This window comes from Corvus hawaiiensis, chromosome 2 (assembly GCF_020740725.1).
Source record: "Corvus hawaiiensis isolate bCorHaw1 chromosome 2, bCorHaw1.pri.cur, whole genome shotgun sequence".
NCBI classification, from domain to species: domain Eukaryota; kingdom Metazoa; phylum Chordata; class Aves; order Passeriformes; family Corvidae; genus Corvus; species Corvus hawaiiensis.
Genome location: NC_063214.1, coordinates 92,236,833 through 92,257,811, shown reverse-complemented (window position 1 = coordinate 92,257,811; position 20,979 = coordinate 92,236,833). Strand labels below are relative to the sequence as shown.

Genomic DNA, 20,979 nt, shown 5'->3' with positions numbered 1-20,979 from the left:
AGCTAGGACTAGTCACTCCTCTCCACACATTGGGAATTGTTTTTGTTGGCAGCTTAGCTTTTCTGTTCCATGTTTTCATGTTAAGGTTGTTCTACGAACCTGTTACCACACCCTGTGGACACACCTTTTGCCTGAAATGCCTTGAGCGTTGCCTTGACCATAATCCACTTTGCCCGCTCTGCAAGGAAAAGCTGTCAGAAGTAAGTATGTCCTTGCCCCAGTGAAGAAAACTGCACAAAATTGTGTTCTTCTGAAAGCATCTATGTGGCGACTTTCTGCGCTCTACTTGTGAGCTGCATCTAAAGCAGTGAGGCCAGCAGGGTGAGGGAGGTGATTCTGCCCCTCTCTGGTGAGATGCCACCTGGAGTCCTGCATCCAGCTACAGGGCCCTCAGGAAAGGGGAGCAAGTCCAGAGAAGGGCTATGAAGATGGTTTGGGGCTGAAACACCTCTCCTATGAAGAAAGGCTGAGAGAGTTGTGTTGTTCAGCCTGGTGAGGAGAATGCTCTGGGGAGACCTGATCTCAGCCTTACAGTTCTTCAAGGGGTTTTATAAAAAAGATAGGGACAGACATTTTAGTAGAGGGGTAATGCTTTTAAAGTGAAAGAGTTGATTTAATCAGAAGAGATTAGATGTAAGTAAGAGTTTTTTTACCATAATGGTGATGAAACACTGGAAGAGGTTGCACAGGGAGCTGGTAGATGCTCCATCCCTGGAAACGTTAAAGGTCAGGTTGGATGGGGGGCTCTGAGCGACCTGATCCATTTGAAGATGTCCCTGCTCACTGAAGGGGTTGGACAAGATGACATTAAAAGGTGCCTTCTAACCAAAACCATTCTATGATTCTGTGAAACCAGAACAAGACAGTACCAACAGCATCAAGCTGTGCGCAGACCTCATTTACTCAAGGATATATTTGGCATTCATTGGTAGACAAGTGGTTTGCTGGTTCTTGAAGAAATGGAGGCTTCCAGTATCCCATCAGGCTCATGCCTAGTGACCCCCAGCCATAGGTGTGTTCATACCATATTTCCAGTTTATGTGGAAACTCTGGTGAATGAGGAATGGTTGCTCTTTGGTCAACACTTGTCAACAGCAGACATAAGGTATCCCATACTCGTGCTTCTTGCCAGTAAGCTGACAGCTGTAGATGAAAAAGATAAATGTATCTTTTCAAAAGTGGGGATGGACTGCCTTTTCTTCCTGGTAGTACAACTTCTGCCCAGAAAGGGTATGGGGTTAGAGTTAAAAGACAGTGGGGTGAACCACATATGCTGAAGTGGAAGTTTTGGTGCCTGGAGGCTGAAAAGGGTGAGGTATTGGTACAGTCCTAACTAAGGAGCACTTTGGCTTCAGGGAAGAACGGGTTGGGAGGAAGAGATGTTACCTGTCTTCTTGTTATCAGACTTAAGAGTTGACTCTTCCTTGTAGTTTCTGGCAAGCAGAACTTACAAGAAGACCGTCCTTACAGAAGAGCTGATAGTCCGTTACTTGCCAGAGGAATTATCTGAGAGGAAGAAAGTTTATGAGGAAGAAATGAAGGAATTGTCAAAGTAGGCTCTCTTTATACTACTGACAGCTGTTACAAAAATGTATTTTTCAATCTAAATTACTGAAGAAGAGTCATTTCCTATTGGAAATGCACCAAAGGAATGAACTTGTAAATGAACCTGCCAGATGGTTTGTATTTTTGACGTGTATGTTGCAGATAAACAAGTAACAATGTGCTTGGATGGTGGAGAGGCACAACAATATTATTAAAATAAAGATAATTGCTTTTTCCTCTGAAACAACATAATAGCTTTAGGAGTTACAGTGGGGGTTTTCTGGGAGTAGAATTCAAATTACAAATGAGTTATACTTCAGGTCAGGAGAAGTTCAAGGATCCAGTTTTGTCAGTGACTTGTGAATGTTGTGCTATAACTGTAACCTAAAAAGTAAAACAAAACATGCAGTTAATCCTGAAAAAAATTAAGTGGGTTAGTGGGCTACTTCAAAATCAATGGGGTTTTTACTGAGTTTTGGGATTCTCTGCCATCTTGCTTTGAACGTGGCTGGTCCTTAAGTACTTTGTTACTGTGAAAAGCTGTCACCAATATCTTGCCATGTGTATCCAAGATGTATCAGTATGCATGTCTTTGGGAGATTGGCTGTTTCTTGACAGTTTTCCTCTGTGGAAATAGGTTAGAGGGATTGTTTACTTAATGTATTAAATGAAAAGAGTTCTGAAACATTGTCTTGTGAAAATGGCAAACATTGAAGAGATATGCATTTACAAAGATTGAGTCTAAGGAAACCATTTGCCTTGTATTAAGGATATATGCTGACTATAGCAGCACTCAGAAAAAAAAAGTGATTTTTTTTTTTAACGATTTTCTTACAGTTTGAATAAAGATGTTCCCATCTTCGTATGTACCATGGCCTTTCCTACCATCCCTTGTCCACTCCATGTCTTTGAACCTCGTTATCGCCTAATGATAAGAAGATGCATGGAAACTGGTACCAAGCAGTTTGGCATGTGCTTAGCTGATGAATTAAAAGGGTAAGGAGATGAGCTGAGAATGTCCTGTTGTTGCAGAAGCTGCTGTGAGCTAATGGAATACTGCAGCACAGTGTACTTGTCTCCCCAAACCACTGTGGTTCCTTCCAGTCCTGTGTGAACCAATACCAAAGTTGCTTACTTCTTAGTTTTGAAGTTTAAACATTCCTTTTTACACAAAGATGTAATTTTATTACTCCCTGATGGATGATAGCAAGAATGCAACTCATCCTGCTACTACAGGCTCCAAAAATAGCATTTAATTGGCTGCGTGTTTGGAAAGCTTGCTGGCCTGTTTGTTCCAGTGAAAGCTGACTGTCTGGGTGAGGTTCCTCCTCTGTCTACTCAGTTTAAGAAAACAAAACCAAGGCAAAACATCCAGACCTCCCTTAGCTTTTCTGAAAGAGTGGTATCATTTTAATGAGACAAAGTATACCCTTGGCTGAGAAGTCTGTTTTGCTGCTGAATGTTGAATTTGAATGTTTGTCTTTACTGCTGTGTTGCAATGTCTAAACTATCTGCAGTGAGTGGGTTTACATTGTCTTCCTATATCATCATACCTTTCATTCATTTTTGTGAATTCTGACACTGATGTGTTTCCAGCTCCCTATGCAGAGACTGACTAGATTAAAGGCCCCTTACAACACAAAGCTACTCTGTGATTCTAAGAAAGCCTTCAAGTTTAAGTATTTCACAGGTAATGAGGTTTTGACACCATGCTCATGGGAGAAACATGAGGTGGTCTTGAGAGGTCTGCCTTATGAGATGCAATAGTTGCTGACTTCAGAAGTTAGATGGGCCTGATGCAGGCTGTAGAATGGGTGACGAACATGGGAATTTTTAAGAACACATTAGACAGGCATCCTCAGGAGCAGCACTTTTGTATGTGATCATCACTGGAGCTGAGAGGGGGGAAGTCATTACTGAGGCTTGGCAGCCTTTCCTTGTCCACTTCATGTTTTTTTGGGGGGGGATATTTTATTTTTCTCCCAGACTGGACAGTAAGGTAGCAGTAAGAATACAGGAGATGCTGCAGCTTCCTGTCAGCTGTGGCTGTGCAGCAATGCTATTTGGCACGCTGTCAGTACTGCACTCAGTGGAGTTCAGACTCCAGCAGTAGCTGATGCTCCACAGTCCCTTTCAGGCCTATCACCATTTTTCTGGAAGTGAATACTTGTGAGAGTGAGGACAGAATTACCCTAGGACTTACTTCAGTGATAACTCTCCTTATATCCCTGCAGGCTTGTGGAACAGCCAAACTTACTTGGAGTCAGGTATAGTAATACAGAGGGCCAAGGTGTTACAATCCCCAAAACACAGTAATTGGTTTGTTAGATAACATCATGAAGGGTATTTAAAAATGCAACAGTATGGTTAGATTTCTATGTCCTGTGTGTTTTGAGTTACTAAAATAATTCAACTTTATGAGCATGATAACTTAAACACAGGAAGCCTTCATCTGCAGACACCTGGCAGGCTGGTCCAGCTTCTTACACAAGTAGAGAAGTTCTTCTGTTTATTCAAAATTGCAAAATCAACTTGGGAATACAAGAAGTGGGGAAACTTGTTTTGCCTCATCTACCGAGACATTAATACATACCTCCCTTGAAAAACACAGTGACAAAGCATGTTTAGTTCATTACCTTCCTCTGTTTTATTTCTCCATTTTAACTTAAAATTGGTAAAAGAATATATGCTCTTAATGTTGTCAGCACATTTTATGCCTGTCTCCAGGTGCTTTCTTGTCTCTGATTGAGGTCACTGTCTACCCAAAAAAACTCCTCTAAGAACAACAAAAAAGAAAAAATCATCACTTCTATATTAATTTCTAAGTTCAGTATGAATGTCACTAAAATCATTAATTAAAAACAATTGTTATGTAGCTGTTTAAATAGTGTGTAGTGTAATATTGCTATAATAAACTAACAAACTTGCTTTTTTGAGTGAGTCCTATTGGTAGAGCACCAGGGCTTACCTGTGTGCAGCTCTGCTCCTCCTGCTCTGCCTGATTTTTTTCCTGTGCACTGGCTGGGAGAGAACAGTTGTTCACAGTGGTGAGCTTCCCCCCGCCCCTCCCAAACCCATGGTAAGAGCAGAGACAGGAGTCATTTCTTCATCACTCCATTGTGAGAAATGGCCAAGCCCTAGTAAGACAAGCATTTCCCTGATAAAGAATTTATCAAACCCTGCAGGGTTTTGGTATCTTGAGATGAGACTAGATACAGTGCTTTCTCCTGCTTAGCAGTAGGCTGAGGTGTAGACCTGCAAATGTATTGTGGTGACGAGTCATTGTGCAATCAGCCTCTCTAGTGAAATCACTGCATCACAAAGGTAGAGTTAAGGAAGCTTGATAAAGTAAAAGTTTATTTCATGCCTGTTTCCAGGGTGTGATTAAAACCTGTGCCTACTTTAAATACAATGGATACAAACGTGCTTTTGTGAAGAGGGTATTTTGGGTTTGGTTTGACTTTTTTTTTTTAAAGGAAACAAATGCAAGAAATGACTTGCTATATAGAAAGCCTTTTTCTTCTAAAGCCTGCAGTCTTCTGCTTACACCTTGGAGTAGGGGGATAGCCCTCACAGCCATGCATTTGTTCCTCAGTTTCTGTACTTCCTTACAGTATCTTTACCCATCTAGTTTTCTTTGCAAACCAGATGAATTCGCCACCAGCAGCTGGCAACTCTCAGCATGAAACATGTTTCATTTAGTTTCCTGTCCCTTTCCAACCCTCCCACTCCACAAACCTGCCCTGAAAATGCTGCTGCCCAGGTCCTCTGAGGGAAGGCAGAAAGGGTGGGGGTTGTGTGGCTTATGTGAATAAGCAGAAATGTATTGTCACCAAAGCAGAATCCTCTTTCAAGTAAGAAATGGTGAATTAGGCCCAGTATTTGTCCTGATGTCTATAAACGCTTGTTGATGACTTCCGCTTTTATGCCCTTCTGTCATTTCAGATTTGCAGATCATGGCTGTATATTAGAGATCAGGGACGTAAAGTTTTTTCCTGATGGACGCTCAGTTGTTGATACAGTTGGTGTCCGTCGTTTTAGGGTCTTAAGCCATGGCCAGCGAGATGGATATAACACAGCAAACATCGAGTATCTTGAAGATAAAAAGGTGATCTATGGTGCAAAGTTATTCATACCCATGTATTGCTGGATTCACTTAAATAGCCTTTCCTTGTTGCATTTCAAGCTAGCTGTGCATTATTTTTAAGCCAATATCATTACAAATACACTAAAGCTCTGTTTTAAAAACCATGGAACAAACTTTGTATCTTCTTTCCCTTTCTTCCTTTCTTCCCTTATAATTATCTCTGCTTAAAGTGTTACACTCCTTTCATGGATCTCAAAGTAGCTTTCAGGATGCTGAGGTCATGGTGTGTAGGTGAGGTCAGAGTAACATTTTAAAACTGGTACAGAATTTAAAGCCTTCTAAAAGCACATGCTCCTATTGGTAGAGAACTGACTGTTCTCTTGCACTGAACGGACAGTTGGCACACTTCATATGTCCTCCAAGCTCCCATTTACAGAACAGGTCCTCAAATAAATGTGGGAGTCTGCTCTTAAAATGAGTTCTTACTGACATGTAGTTAACCATGCCCTGTACAAGGATCCATTAGAGCTGGCTGAGAGCAGAGAAATGCAGAGAGGGGAGTAGCTTTTAAAAACAAGTCCTCTTAGCAAACCTGCATCAAGTGAGGTGTTTGTGATGGATGTTGGCTGAAGGCTGAATTTTTGGCCATGCTCTCTGGATCATCTTCAGACCGTGTCTTGGTAGCTATTGGTAGCTATTAACATTGAGCTTAGCAGTAATCTCCTGCCAGGTGATGAAGTCAGTTTGGTCATGCAGCTCTAGCACATTCTCGTAGTTGAAGTGAAAGTCTGTGAAGCCTTGGCAGTGCTTTGCTAACCTGTGCAGGATGATGCAGTTGTTTCCCAGGGCACGAAAGGTTGAGCTTGTGGGGGTGTCTCTGCCTGTGAAAGGCTGGAATAGGCAGTCTGCTCAGAGTGAGGGCTCTGCTCTAATTCTCCAGTGAAGAGTGGTGCAACTCAGGTATACAGGCATTGTTTATAGATTGTGCTAGAGACCCACCTCTTCATAATTAGAGTGAGATTTACCTTGTCTCACATTGGAGGCTGGTGTCTGTTCAGTGCCCTACATTCATGATCTGTCTGATGGTGAAAAATCTCAGTCCAAAGATACCTGTTTTATATGCTCTTAGATGCTTAATTTAAGATGAGATTAACTGTTCTCTAGAACTGCTTCTCCTCGATTGTGAAGGGCATCCAGAGCAGCTAGATCAGATGTGTATATGAGTGAGTAGCATAGGTGAAATCATCTATGTAATGTGCACATGTTAAAGGGGAAAAAAAACAAACATCCCCAAACAAAATCCAGAATCAAAACCCCCCAAAAACCCCCACAAATCACCAGTTTGTAGTGGTTTTTGCTTATGCTTTTTTCCCCCCTAATAGCTAATAGTAGGCCTGTGCAACTAAAACACTCTGCTTCAATGAGGGTGTTTCTTCTGAGGCTGTTTCTGGTATTGGGAAAGCATCACTTTCCCTGCTTCCTGCCTGCTTGGGTGTCTACCCTCCTCCTTCTCCTTGGCTGTCCTACCATGGCCTTAACACTTCTGTAAAACAGTGCTGGTCTCTTAAGTGCTGTAGCCCCCCCATCTCTGTGCTCGGTGGCAGTAGTGTTTGTTTTGTTTTGCCAGATGATGTACCACTGTCCAGAAGTCATTCTGTGACAGGGACTTGAGGTTGTGGGTTTGAGATGATAAATATGTCCCAGGATTAGAGAGCATATTCTTCTGTTATGCCAGCATTTAGGAATGGGTACTAGTGAGGCAGTTACTGCTCCAAGAAATGTCACTTCAGAACACCTAGCCGAGGGTAAAAAGACTCCAGCATCACAGGTTTGAAATCTGAGATTTAGGCACAGTTGGTTTAGATAAGGACATTTGAACAGCTGTAGTCACTGCATTATTTTGCTTCGTTTGCTTCTGGGGAAGCATATGGACTCCGTGGTATCAAACCTGTTTTGTTCCATCTCCCTTCTTTTAACAATAAGGTTGAAGGACCAGAATATGAAGAACTTGTCCGCCTTCATGATTCAGTTTATGATCAAGCTGTTGCCTGGTTTACTTCTCTTAAAGACAATATGAAAGTGCAAATTCTCAATCATTTTGGATCTATGCCAGGAAAAGAATCAGAGCCACAGGTAATAAAACCTGCTTATTTATGCAGCCTTATTCTACACAGAATTTTAACACTAGACTGTTTTCTGATAGATTTTTGCTGTGGTTTTGTACATTCTAGACTCTTATTTACCCAGTTTTGATCTGTCAGCATGAAGCAGGGTAAACAATATACCTGTGTAATTTGGTAGCTGAAGAGATAAGTCTTAATAGTGTATACAGATAAAAGAGAACACCTGCAATTAAGTGTTCAGTTGTTGCTTGTTTTGTGGTGACTTTCTTAGCAAATAGAAGGTGAGAAGGAAGGTGATGTTCTTCATGGGGCTGTGCTGGTGAATACATAACCGTGTTTTTCCATCCTTTTGCAGAGCAACCCCAGTGGTCCTGCCTGGTACTGGTGGCTCTTGGCAGTGTTGCCTCTGGAAAATAGAGCTCAGCTGGCTATATTGGCTATGACCTCCCTGAAGGATCGTCTGATCGCCATCAGACGCGTATTGATATTTGTGACTCGCAAAAGACCCAGATAACATGGACTTATGTTGTGAGTGGGCACCAAAAAACATCTCATGACAGGTTGTTCTGGGGGAGGGCAAAGGGGGAGGGGTTGTTTTTTGTATTTTTTAAAGATTCCTTCAAGAAGGAACAGCCCTTTCTGACTGCGTCCTGCATCCATTTATTACATCGGTTTGTTACCTGGGTATTCACCAAACCTTGCAAACTCTCCTGTTGTCCTGGTGAAAACTGAGCCTCTACAGAGCTGTGCTACATTTAGAATGTAGCTGCTGGATGTGGATAATTGCTTCAAAGTACTTTGATAGAGTTGATGTTTCTAGCCAAGAGAGTTAAGTACTAGAGTAGTGCCATTGGCCTGCATGTGATCTGGATTTTCACTCAGTAAGAAGAGGAAACTGGACAGTGGATTGAAGAGGTGTTTCCTAGACTTTCTTGAAGGTAGTGAACAGAAGAGGAGTTACGCTGCCTAGCAGAAGTATGCACGAGGACTATAAGCAGCAGTACTCTCTGTTAGTGAATTGGAAGGCAGTCTGTCATACACCCACATCTCCCTCCCTCTTTCTCTTCAGCAAATAACAATCTGAGGAAAAAACAGGTTAAGCCATTTGTAGTCAAGGCATCTGAGGATGTTTATCTGAAAGAATAATAGCTACTGAATAAGCACACGATTTGGTAGCCTTAGGTAATCCCTCCTTTGTGATTTATGTGTTGTAGCAGAATGAGTATATACAAAATGTTTGGAAAGATGTACTTTGGTTTCTTTGAAGAGAAAACCCAAAGTAATCCTAGCTGGTCTTACTGCTAAATTCAAACCAAGCCGCTCCCTAAAGTATGCTAAACACTGCTGTGAAATAATGATTTCACCCCAAGTATGAGGGAGGCATGCTGCAGTTTGTTCTGAACACCTGCTCTGCGAGTGGAACCAGTGAGGATGAAAGGTGGGGAGGTTTCCATCTCCCTCCTTCCTGCAGTGTCATGCCAACCTCCCATTACGTTGGGGTGGTCTCTACTGAACATGTTTCAAACCCAAAAGTATTGTAGTTTAGTACCAGTTACTGTAGGTGATGGAAATGAGTCCGCAGTAACACCGTGAAAGGAGTCACAAACCGAACCTATAAAGGCAAGTCTCAATGCAAGCTTCAGTCAGGTGTTAACCTTCATTTGTCTCTTTGATTATTTTTTAATGTATTGTTTTGTTAATATCTAACTTTGATAGCTATTAAATTGATCACTTGTCAGTCAAATGATCAACATTTGCTCAACTGCCAATGAAATAACTCAGTGTTACCAATTCAATTGGCATAGTTTCCTATAACTAGAACTGATACTACCAACAGGGAAAAAAAGTTGACTTGAATCTCCATGTGCTGCAAGCATAGCAAGACCAATGTAAAGACTTGTTCATGTGCAGAAGTCTGGTAAGAAGTGGCTGCTTACCTAAACGGTCAAAGTGCCTGGTTTCTTTTTTAGTTCTTTTCTCCTTATTTGTCAATGAAGAGGTATTTAAACTTTTTTTTCCACTTTGTACATGAATTCTGGAAGAAGACTGCATGAAAATGAGGTGATTGGGATATATTACCTGCTCTCTTTGGGTATTGTAGTTATAACCTCTGTGGTCTGGGAAACAAAAATGCAGTTTTTTTTCCTTTCAGCAAATGGCTACCACAAATGGTTTCTGTAACATACCCTGAATGTACTGTAACTGCCTCTACCTTGAACACGCCTTTTCTATTTAAGTAGTTTGTAAGTATATTCTCTGAAGTGTGACGTGCATAATGTACAACCAATGATGTCATAACCTCTACAGTAGCCTTCTGCAAGTTCTGCTACCACCACCAAAATACTCAAAATTCAAGTTGAATGCATTTCCTCCAGGATTTGAAGATGATAAAGAGAAATTTGCTGAAGTATAAAGGAATTGTTGTATTCATGGGGAGGAAATGTCAAAGTCAGTAGGTCTTCAGCCCACTGTCAGCTGAGCTACTGAAGGGTGATTTCACAAACTAATTCTCAGACCAGAAAATGGACTGTATTTGATCTTGCAATCCTTTCTGTTCAGCTTCCTGTTCTTCCCATTCCTTTCCGTGCTGTGTATTTCTTCAAGACTCACTCATCTTGCTTGTTTGTGTGTCTGGCCTAGTTTTGAGTATTACTAGTTAAGCTGGAAGAGGATGCTGATGGTATTTGTATATTGCTGGTCCCTGATCTTATATGTGCTTAATTTTACAGATAGTGCATTTAAGAAAAAAAATATCAAGGTGCTAGTTAGTGTCTTCTTGGCTTTGCCTCAGTAAATGTTAATGTTAATATTCTTCTCTGCAAAAGTGATTTTTTCAAGGTATCTACTTTTGAGGTACTTCTGACAGAAAACCCTATGAAATGAGAGGTTGTTTACTGCTATTTTGTAGTGTGTAAAGACATTCTACATGGGAAGTGACATTACTGTGTTCATGAAGGCCCGCATAGTTAATGGAGTGATTGTTATTGAAAAGAAAGCTGAACTGTAGAGGGATTTTTTTTTAGTCAAGGTTTAAAGCAGTTTGTGAATATTTCAGTGACTGATGTTTTGGATAAATGATAACAACAAAGGAATTGTCTGTGTATGGATGCAAATAATCATATTAGCAGCCCAAAGCTGACATTTCTTCCAAAACGTTGAATGCTGATCAAATAGCAAAGCTTTAATAAATAAATAAAATCACCACTGCCCTGTGGTACTTGCTTTCTAAGGGAAAGTACCAGTTTTCATTTTTACCAAATCACCTCTGCCATATAATATCTGCAGCATCCAGTAGTACCTCACAGGAAAAGCTGTCTCATTGCTCTCTAGAGGAAATGTCCACATTACAGCCAGTCTGCGCTTAGGTGTAACTTGTTGCCAAGGTACATGTTGGAAGCATTGGAGCTGAGCTCCTGGAAGGGATAGACAGGATTTGTTGCCTTTCTAGCTCATTACACTTTTCTTGCTTGCTGTCCAAGCAAGGATGCTGGGATATATGATGCGTCTTTTCACTGTGGTGAATGTGGCCCTTCTTTATACATCGTAAAGAGGCCAAAAAGAAAAAAAAATCCCTCTACCTCTACACCTGTTGTTCACCTGTAAAATTTCAAGCTACAAAATGATATATATATTTTAACCTTTTTTGTCTTTCAGAAGCATACTAATTGTTTGCCACTGAGGCCTTTTATCTACTGTATTTTAATATGTTCATTTGATAGTCATCGAGATCTCTTTGTACTTCTAACCTGTAGAACTTGTCATGTTTCTTACTGCTCCTTTTTCCTTGTTCTCCAGTCCACTTTTAAATTGATAAATAGAAAGCTGTACACTCTATTCCTGTTACATTTTACACTAGTGGAACTGGTATTTTGGTAGCGCCTTAATTTTGCAGTTGTGAAATGATTGTATCAACTCTTATCTGGGGCTTCTGACCAGATGTAAATGAGTATGTTTAATGTAGATAAACTTGAAACCATTTTTTACTGTTTTAAAGCTAGAAATGAAATGGAGTGTGTACATATGTATAAATATAAATTATTAATCTGCACCTTTTTGTATCTAGTAAATACAGGAGAAGTTCATGTTCTAACCACATTTGGCACTTCTTGTTGCATAAAAAAAGCCAAAACTTTTTTTAAAAATTGCAGTGTTCATTTCATGTGTATTTGCAATATTCATGGGAAATGTGTTTAATTTATGTGATATTTGGAATAAACCAGGTTGAATTTATAAGAGTGTGAGTTCATGGGGAAAGCTTTATCACTCTGTGAGGACTAAGAGCTAGAGCTGTGACATCTGAACAGAAACAAGCCACAGATGTGCTGCTGTCAGAAGGGGGGGTGATAGTCTGATTTTCCTGACAGGAGCCCAAGGGCTGAGAATTGGCCTCAGGAGGCTTTAAGAAGCAAATGGCATCCCAGAAGCAGTGGTTAGATGTTGGGGTTCATAATTGCATGGCAATTGTTTTAGCCCCGGTGCGAGGAAGGGGAAGGCTGCAGAGGTTGTGGCACAGTGGGGTTTGCTGGGCACCCAGGGCAGATTGTGGCACTGGGTGTGAATGTGAGGGGTGGGTTTGAAAGAGGGCTGGAGGGCCTCAAAATAAGGGGGAGTTGAGGGGCCCTCAGCAGGGTGGGATGGGGGAGATAAACTTTTAGCTTCCTCAGGAGTGGGTTGTGACAAAAATGGGGTATGATGATGATGTGGGCTCTTCCTTTTTTAGCTTACTGGATTATTTTGTAGCCCTAAGCGTGACCTGACTGGCCCAATAGACTAAGCTCTGAAAAATACAAGGTTACAGTGAAGAACAACAATTGCTTTATTGTCTAAGCCCAGTGAAATAAAATACCTTCAGGATGGTGTGAGGGAGCCAGTGTTCCAGAGCAAGGCAACTGGACATGGCTAGCACGAGTGTATGGGGGCTGGGACACTGGTCAGCAGTAAAACTTTCATGATCCTCGTGGGTTCCTTCCAACTCAGGATATTCTCTTCTAAAATAGAGTTGTGTGAAGGCAGCACAAGTTGTGTGAAACCAAGCCAGATTGTGGAGAGCATATCACATTCCTCAGTTATGTCTTCCTGCCAGCTAATCTGTGGAGCAAAACTGCTGTGAAGGCATTTACAAGTAGTAAATACTAGCAGTTTTTTTCTCCTTTTGGTGTTGGATTGGCTGACCTTTGTATCTGTATTCACTGAATGCCTGAGCACACAAACATCAGTTACAGGACTGCTCTTTGAGATTGCAAGTGTGTGAGGGAGTATCTGTAAATGCTGCTTGAGCTGCTTCAATACCCTGGACAACAACATTCTTGAAACATCATTCTTTTCACTAAAGAAAGGAGGTTATCAAGGGTTCCTTTCTGTTATCCAGATCCTCGTGCACCTTGAGACTTGAGAACAATAGAGCATGAAGTTAGTAAGTAGCTTTTTTCCTTATTCTGCATGTCCTTTGCTAGTAGATAGATACCAAGCCCTGGAAAGGCAGCATCTCAGACTGTCTGCTTCCCTGAGTAATGCCACTGTTAGAGTGTGGAAACCTTAATGGTCTGTTGTCTTACTTGCATCACTCTAATCAAACCAGGAACTAAAAATAAGGCTGCTTAACTCTGTTCGACAGCACTTGCTTGAAGCTGTTAGCTATTGAATTGTAGAATAAGAAAGATCAAGAGAAAATCTGATACTATCAGTCAGGTGCAAAGAAGAATAAAAAGAAAGTGAATCCATGCCAGCATTTTGCCTAGTTCCTCTAACGACTGTGCATACTACACTTGCAGCTAAAAGACAAGCATGTTTTCCACTGCATTTATGTTTCAGGGTAGGAACAAGTTGTTTCTAAATCGAGATGAATATCACTTGCTGACAACTTTCATAGCTCTGTTCTGCAATATGTGGGATTCTGCCTTGTCTGCTAAATTTGGGACTTCATGCATCCATGGAAGAAATGTCTTCACTTGTAAATGTTGCTTACGTTTTTTCTCGTAAACATCTGCTGCTCTTTTTGTGTGACAGCCGTATTGGAGCCCTGCTCTGGGGAGGATCTGAATTTTGAACACAGAAGTTGCTCTTGGGGTCAGGCTAGTTAACCTCACCGCAGACAAAGTTAGAGAAACAGCTCTGGTCCCCTTTTTCCTACCTAGTATACTCTGGAGGGAGAGCTGAGCTTCCAAAGTTGCAGTCCTGTGTCCATGCAAACCTGAGGATGGCACACTGAGAATGGTATACAGCAAGTGACCAAGAGCATAATTTGTCTTTAACCATAGCTAAAGCCGAAGGGAGGCACCTCTCTGTAGCCCCTTCAGCCCAACAACCTATTCCTCCTCCTCTCAGTTCAGCTCATGAAGCCCTCAGGAGACCTACTGCCCATCATCCTGGATCTTGTCCTTGGGATTCCCTACCCCTTCTCATCACAACATCTTGTTCTTCCCTTGCTGACCCACTGGCTTTCTTTTCAAGGGAGAAAAGAGATAAAAAGGTAAGTAAACCAAAACCCCCGGAAGGTTTTGCTGACTGTTGGCCTCAGTTGCCAGTTCTTTGGGCAAAGCTATAGTAAGAGAGCAGGTTCAGGCAGCAGGACTTGTTAAATCAGAGTAGATCTAGCAGGGAAAGAAGGAAACTTTTAAAGCAGAAAGAGAGAGGAATGAATATGTAATACAGTGTCCATCATCGTAAGTGGAGAGATATCCAACTTCAAGCTCAGCCCTGCCCTGGAGCAAGTACCTCGTTTTCTGCTGGTGGCTGAGGCACCTCACAGTGCTGGCTGGTTGCCCTTGTTGGCTAAGAGAACACAGACTTGCTGTGGCTAAGTAGTCATGGTATCAGAAAATGCCTAAGTGCTCCATGCCAGCTTTATTTGCTTTTATGTGAAATGATTTGGCTTGGGCAGAAGGAGGAAGATCATCGGTTGCCTGAAGTCCATCTAGCAAGGGCCCAGCCCCAGTGTGATTTCCCCATTCCCTCTGTGTTCAGGGAAGATCTATCACCGTGAGGCTGCATGGAGATCTTAACCTGCCACCAATATGTCTTTCTTCAGTTCCATTTAGACCACGAGTGATGATGTGTGTTACAGAGAACAGGCCTTGTATCAAGAGGTGTAACAAAACTGTCAAGATAAATTTGGTTTCTGCCACTTAAGTACATGTCACCAGAGCCTAAGCTGCATCAGGGGCTTTGCTAAAGGGTGACTTCATTTCTGATACACTCATGCAGCTGCCTGGAGCCCTGCCCATACTTAGAGAAACACTGTGGAAAGGACGCTGTTCTCTACAGGCATGTCAAGAGGTGCTTCTTCATGTGGAGCACTCTCAGATCAGCTTCTTTTTAAGTAAATTTGTGAAGCCTTGTGTTGTAGACCCAAAGCTCATTTGCCAGTGGAGACCAAGATTCAAATAGGGGTATTCAAAGAAAACAGAAGTTACTTACCCAGAACCAGAAATCACTGAATATGTAATTTCCCCTTTCTTCTGGTTCTTTCTTTCCTTGGTCTCTACTGGAAGTGGAGGGCAGGAAGGCACATGAGGGAACACCCGAACCTCAGGCACCGAGCTCTGTGGTGGGACCACAGTAATTCCAGAGGAAAGGCTAATACTGAAGTATCCACGCTGGTTTGCTTAAGATGCAGCACTCCCAAAGCTTATGTATAATTGTGGCAAAACTGTTCAGGAGATAGGAAGTTACTTCAGAGTAAGTTTTTATTCTCCCTTGCTCACTGTTGTTATGAATCAACTCTCTGCCCCCACACCAGGTTTACCTATGAAACTCAGTATTAAGGTCATTTGTAAATCCTCCATAAGAATTGGATCATTTTCCAAGTAGTCTATTGTCCTTTCTCAATATTGAATGCTACCAGACACTTGAAAAGTACAAGAAGTGCTTGAATGGGAAAAATGAGAAGAATCTGGCAAGATGTTTCTCCCAAATCCCTCAACTTGAGTCTTCTATATATCCTGGAAAACTTTTTCTTTTCCTCTTCCAAAATTATATATAGAATTTGATGGAGGCTCTGAGTTTGAACAAGGAATGTGGCATAATCAAGGCAGTCATAAAAAACAATTGATTCCTTCTGTAATCCTGCATTATTGTGACCTCAGTACCACGGTGTATCAACACATTCCTCAAATTAATTGTGCATAAAGATCTTCCATTTTTCCTCATTTTTGTATTGTTTTGTCTATACTCAGAACTTCTGTTATTTCTGGTATGTTTTCTGTTGCTTAGAGAGGCCCAAATCGATCACACTTTCCTAAATAAAGGAACTGTAAAAGGAATATATGCCTCCCACTCTTCACACACTCTAATGTTTTGTTTGCTGTGTAGACAGCTACAAGGTTGTGTTCAGAACTCTTTATCTGAATCACAGGCTTCTCATTTCACAGAGGTGCCTCCTTACCAGATGGTGCTTTCAAGAAAGTAATTTTCTTGTTTACTTTGCAGCAATTGACTCTGCCTAAGTGCCAGCTTTGGCCAGACCTTTTCAAATATATTCAGTATGTGCTAATTCTACAGTGCAGGGGCTTCTTCATTTTATCTTTGAGAACAGTAAGAGGTAATTCCTCTTGGAGAATGTGTACTATAGCATTGGTAAGAGTTGATGTTCTTCCAGTTGTAAGACAGCCTGGGTTTACATCCTTTTTTTAGCAGCGATATCTGTTCCCCTTTAGACAGATAGCTGCCGATTGCAGTTTGCCTTTTGCTCAGCACTCTGTTCCTTCTGCGCCTGGTGCTGGAAAATCTCTTGGCACAGAGGAATTAAATATTTCTGAGCTCTTGCTTGAGTCATCTGTCCCCGAGTGGGGAGTGGGTTTGCTTGCAAGCACGTATTGGCTTGGAGCTGGTCCTGGAGCAGGAGCGCACGGCTCACGTCCGACATGCACGGCCTGGGCAGGAACCAAGGAACACAGGCACTGCAAGTCAAAACACACCAGCGAGGAGGGGCAGCGCGGGGCTCGGCAGGATTAGCCAATGGCACTGTCGCTTTGCCTCCACTCATTCTGGTTGGAAGAAGGAATACAGGGAAAGCAAGGACATTTTTGCCTCTGCCTCTGTTCATAAGCTGCGTGTGAGATTGTTCTCTGGCACAGGCACTGCTTGGCACAGAACAGATGTGTGTGTCCCCAGTGTAAAATCCTGCTTCCCACCCAAAATATGCAGCTTCACACAAACTACCTGTTGGGAATGGTTCCTGAATTGTACAAATTTGAAGAGCTGGGAGGAGGAGGGTGTAACATTATCTGGAGTACAAGGCAGTAGTAATACTTCATCTCTCAGCCTCTAGCACTGAAGAGACTTCCTAAGCCAGATGTGATGTCTGTGTGTTTCAGAGCCCTCAGTACATCTCACACCTTTATTTTTTATGGTGATGTTTTGAACCCACAGACTTGTTTGGCAAGGATATCCACAGGCTGACTAGATAGTGTGTGCTTTTCATTCTGGACTAGGATCTTACTAGCCTCCCTTTGCACTCCCTAGCTCTTGCATGGGAAGGTTGAAGGTAAACAATAGGGACTTGGTCTTTTGGGGGCTCAGGTGGGGGAGGATGGGCTAGTGAAGGCAGATTTTTGGAAGAAGCCGTGGGCAGGTGGACTTAATATCTCGTAATTTCTTCTAATAGTGGAAATACGGGACACCAACAGGAGACACCAGAAGCTGAACAAGGAAAGGGATTGTTCCTCCAAGCCAGTGATCTCTCTGGTTTTTTTCCACTTCTGCTCCACTGCCAGAGCTTTATCCAACCAGAGAGTCCAGGCTTAGTCTCTCACTTAGATCCCTTCTGTAATTTCTCAAAATCAGCCTTCGCTGGTATGAGCCTGAATGACTTAGCATTATCGAAAGAATACTCCTATGAAGGGTGGCTGAGGGAGCTGGTGTTTAGCCTGGAGAAAGGCTCCTCAGAGGAGCCTCTACAGCTCTCTACTCTCCCTCTACTCTCTCTCTACAACTACCTGAAAGGAACTTGTGGTGAGGTTGGGGTTGGCATCTTCTCACAAGTAATAAGCAATAGGACAAGATAAAACAGCCTCAGTTTGCATCAAGGAAGCTTTATATTAGGAAAAATGTCTTCACCAATAGGGCTGTCAAAGGCTGCCCAGGGAAGCGGTAGAGTTGCCATCCCTGGGGGTATTTCAAAGCAGATGTGGTACTTGGGGACATGGTTTAGTGGTGAACTTCACAATGCTGGGGTAAGAGTTAGACTTGTTCACCTTAAGAGTAATCTCCAACCTAAAAGATTCTATTATTTTATGGTCCATCAAAATGCTTTCCTTCTGAAATCTTCTGTGTCTAGCAGTCTTTTGCCAAGTTTTCCTGTTCTGCTTTGCCTACACCTTTTCTGTCTATCTTTCTCTTTCCTGTACTGGGATACAAAGGAGCTCGAGCGTATAGAGGGGAGCAGAGGGAGCCTGAAAAGAAGCCAGAACTTGGGTGTTTTTCTCAGCAACCTCATTGACATTGCAGCCTGACTCACTGCACTCCATCACTCACTCCAGCCCCTCCTGGACAACGCAGGAGGTCACGGAGTTGTGTGTAGCTGTTGTTACGGTATCCTGGTTTTGTCTGGGATAGAGTTGGTTTTCTTTGCAGTAGCTCATTTGTGGCTGAGCTTGGAATTTGTGCTGGAAACAGTGTTGATAACACAGGGATGTTTTAGCTGTTGCTGAGATTGCTCACACAGAGTCAAGGCCTTTTCTGCTCCTCATCCACCCCACCAATGAACAGGCTGGCGGTGCACAAGGGGCTGGAAGGGAACACAGCCAGGACAGCTGACCCCAACTGACCAAAGGGATAGCCTACTCCCTATGGACTCAGGATATAAAGCTGGGGGAAGAAGGAGAAAGGGGGGAAGTTCAGAGTAATGGCGTTTGCCTTCCCAAGACACCATTATGTGTGACGAGGCCCTGCTTTCCTAGAGCTGACTGAATCCTTGCTTGTCTGTGGGAAGGGGTGAATGAATTCCTTGCTTCACTTTGCTGATGTGTGTGGCTTTTGCTTTACCTATTAAGCTGTCTTTATCTGAACCCACAAGTTTTCCCACTTCTACCCTGCCGACCCCCATCCCATCAGGGAGAGGGCAGTGAGTGGCTGTGTGGTGCTTAGCTGCTGTCTGGGGTTGAGCCGTGAGATGCAGCAAGCACACAAAACCTTTATTTTGGTTACCACTGGTTACCCAGCTCCCCTCATTGCATAACATCTGACAGGAACACCAGGTGACTTGTCACCCTATCTTCTCTCACCTCCACTTACCTCTGGGCTCTTGCTCAGGCAAAAAGGCAGTGCCTGTGCTGCACTGAGCCTGCCCAAGGGTTGCACCCTGATCCTAACCTGGAGCCACTTCCAGGCACTATGGGGAAGGGTCATACAGTAGTCCCTGCCATGCCATGCCATGCCCCACCAACTCTGTTCATGACAGAAACTTTATGCCTTCAAGGACTGTACAGATGCAAGTATTTTTCCTAGGCACATTTGTGCAGGCAGTTATTGCTTGTATGTTCTGCACCCCTCTGGGAGTTTTCGTTTAGTATTTGTACTCTGGGAAAATTAGTATCTTTACTCCTGGGAGCCAGGAGTTCCCTGCAGGTTCCCAGATGAAGCTTAGAAAGAGCCCCTGCCTGCATCCACACATGCAGCTCAGAGAAACTTGGCTCCTGATTGCTCCTGGAAAGAGGCACTGAGACTCCTTTTAATGCTTCATTTCTCTTGCTAAATTTTCAGATAGAAAACCCTGCCTGGGTGCAAGGCTGTGCCTCTGTTGTCAGCCACACCAGTGCAAGATGACTGAAACCAGCCACCTCTCCCTTGGGAGAGCTACTGGGAGGTAAATACACTATCCTGCCCCAGCAGGCTGCTGGGACTGAACCATGACAACCACTGACAGAGAGAGTGTTATGTTGCAACCACTACTTATTATTGTGGTTAAAATATAGCCAGAGCACATAAAACATGAAGTAATCCTTCTCGTCTTTCTAGAGGGCTCCAAGTGCTGCTGCCAGCTGGGACAACAACAGTGGGAATCTGTAAGGTCTGGAGCAACAGTCCTTCCCTCCACAAAATTTTAAGCTGCTTGGTGATTCCAACAAGATTTGTCAGTGAGAGAGAAGCCTCAGTTCTTGTAACTGTAGTGAAAATGGTGGCCAAGCAGAGGACAGAGGCACTAATTCCAGTTCCTGTTCCTGCTAAGGAAAAATCTGCATTTTTAGAGATTATTGATCAAGCAGAAGAAACAAATATTGAGAAAATAAGACGGGTGGTTCTGAGAGCCCTGGGAATGACTTGTTTTAGTATTAATCTGCTGTGTTGTCTTGTTCCCTCAGAGCATGACTAATCCTACAGTACACTGCAGGGGTCTGGCTGTTGCTCTGCCCAAGTGTGACCAGAGCAGTATTTGGCCTCTGGACTTGTGACTAATTCAGGATTGCTTTTATTTTTGTAGGCTTCCAGGCAGGAACCTGGTGATCCTGCCATTGTACCCCTCCTGCCCCGTTATCCAGACTACCATGGATTTCCCTTTATCCTTTTGCTGCGCTGTGGGACACAGTGGTGCTTCACTGACAAATGTGTGCTGCCTGGGGTGCAGTGCCCTGGTGCTGGCCCCATGCTGGTGGAGGAGTTTAGCCCAGGAATCACAGGGATCTGTGCCTCAGCTTCAAGCAGAACCCCATGTGTCAGACACTGGCCAGGAGGACAATTACATTACTGTAAAGGACCATGCATCACTTCAAAGAAAGGTAGTTAAACATCCGAAGGCCAGAGACCTGGATTAACAACAAGAGAGCTCAGTCAAAAGCTGTGGGGATAGTGCCACTGCCTAGGTGAAATGCTGACCTCTGGCTGTGCTGCTGCCAGTCTGCTGTTTCTGAAACTCAAGAAAGAGGTTTTGAGACCTATGGAAATTTTGAAATCATATAAAGTGATGAATCTTAAGAAGTATTTACAGAAAAAGAAAAACAAGCAAAATGAACAGTGTTTTTTTCCCTTCCTCCCCCATGTGAAATGGTAATGGAATATGGTTTCCTGGTGTAATGCTTTAAGTACTGTGTGTCCCAGTTTCACAGTGCTCAGTACAATGTGTAAAAAAAATAATATGAGCATGTTGTGGTTAGGCTGTTTATCAGCGATCTGCTTTACTGAATATATATTTCTATATATTTCTATATAGGTGGTGTTTTCACTATGAATTAACTGTATAAGTAAAGAAAATGAAAGATTTGTTACCAGTCAATTAAATCTCATAGGATC

General features: G+C 42.7%; 1 protein-coding gene across 3 annotated transcripts in view; it reads left to right on the top strand.

Annotated features, from left to right (window-relative positions):
- The window catches only part of LONRF2 (LON peptidase N-terminal domain and ring finger 2), a 35,355-nt gene extending 23,370 nt beyond the window's left edge, over positions 1-11,985 (top strand). Inside the window, exons 7-13 of one of the 3 annotated variants that reach the window (XM_048325674.1) lie at positions 86-200; positions 1,431-1,552; positions 2,383-2,541; positions 5,491-5,653; positions 7,616-7,765; positions 8,111-8,315; positions 8,346-11,985. In XM_048325674.1, the coding sequence (XP_048181631.1) occupies positions 86-200; positions 1,431-1,552; positions 2,383-2,541; positions 5,491-5,653; positions 7,616-7,765; positions 8,111-8,269 (868 nt within the window). In that variant the 3' untranslated portion in view covers positions 8,270-8,315; positions 8,346-11,985. Of the gene's footprint in view, positions 1-85; positions 201-1,430; positions 1,553-2,382; positions 2,542-5,490; positions 5,654-7,615; positions 7,766-8,110 lie in introns of all 3 variants that reach the window. The other 2 variants (XM_048325665.1, XR_007207836.1) reach the window with 2 other exon arrangements.
- The last annotated feature ends 8,994 nt before the right edge of the window (positions 11,986-20,979 follow it).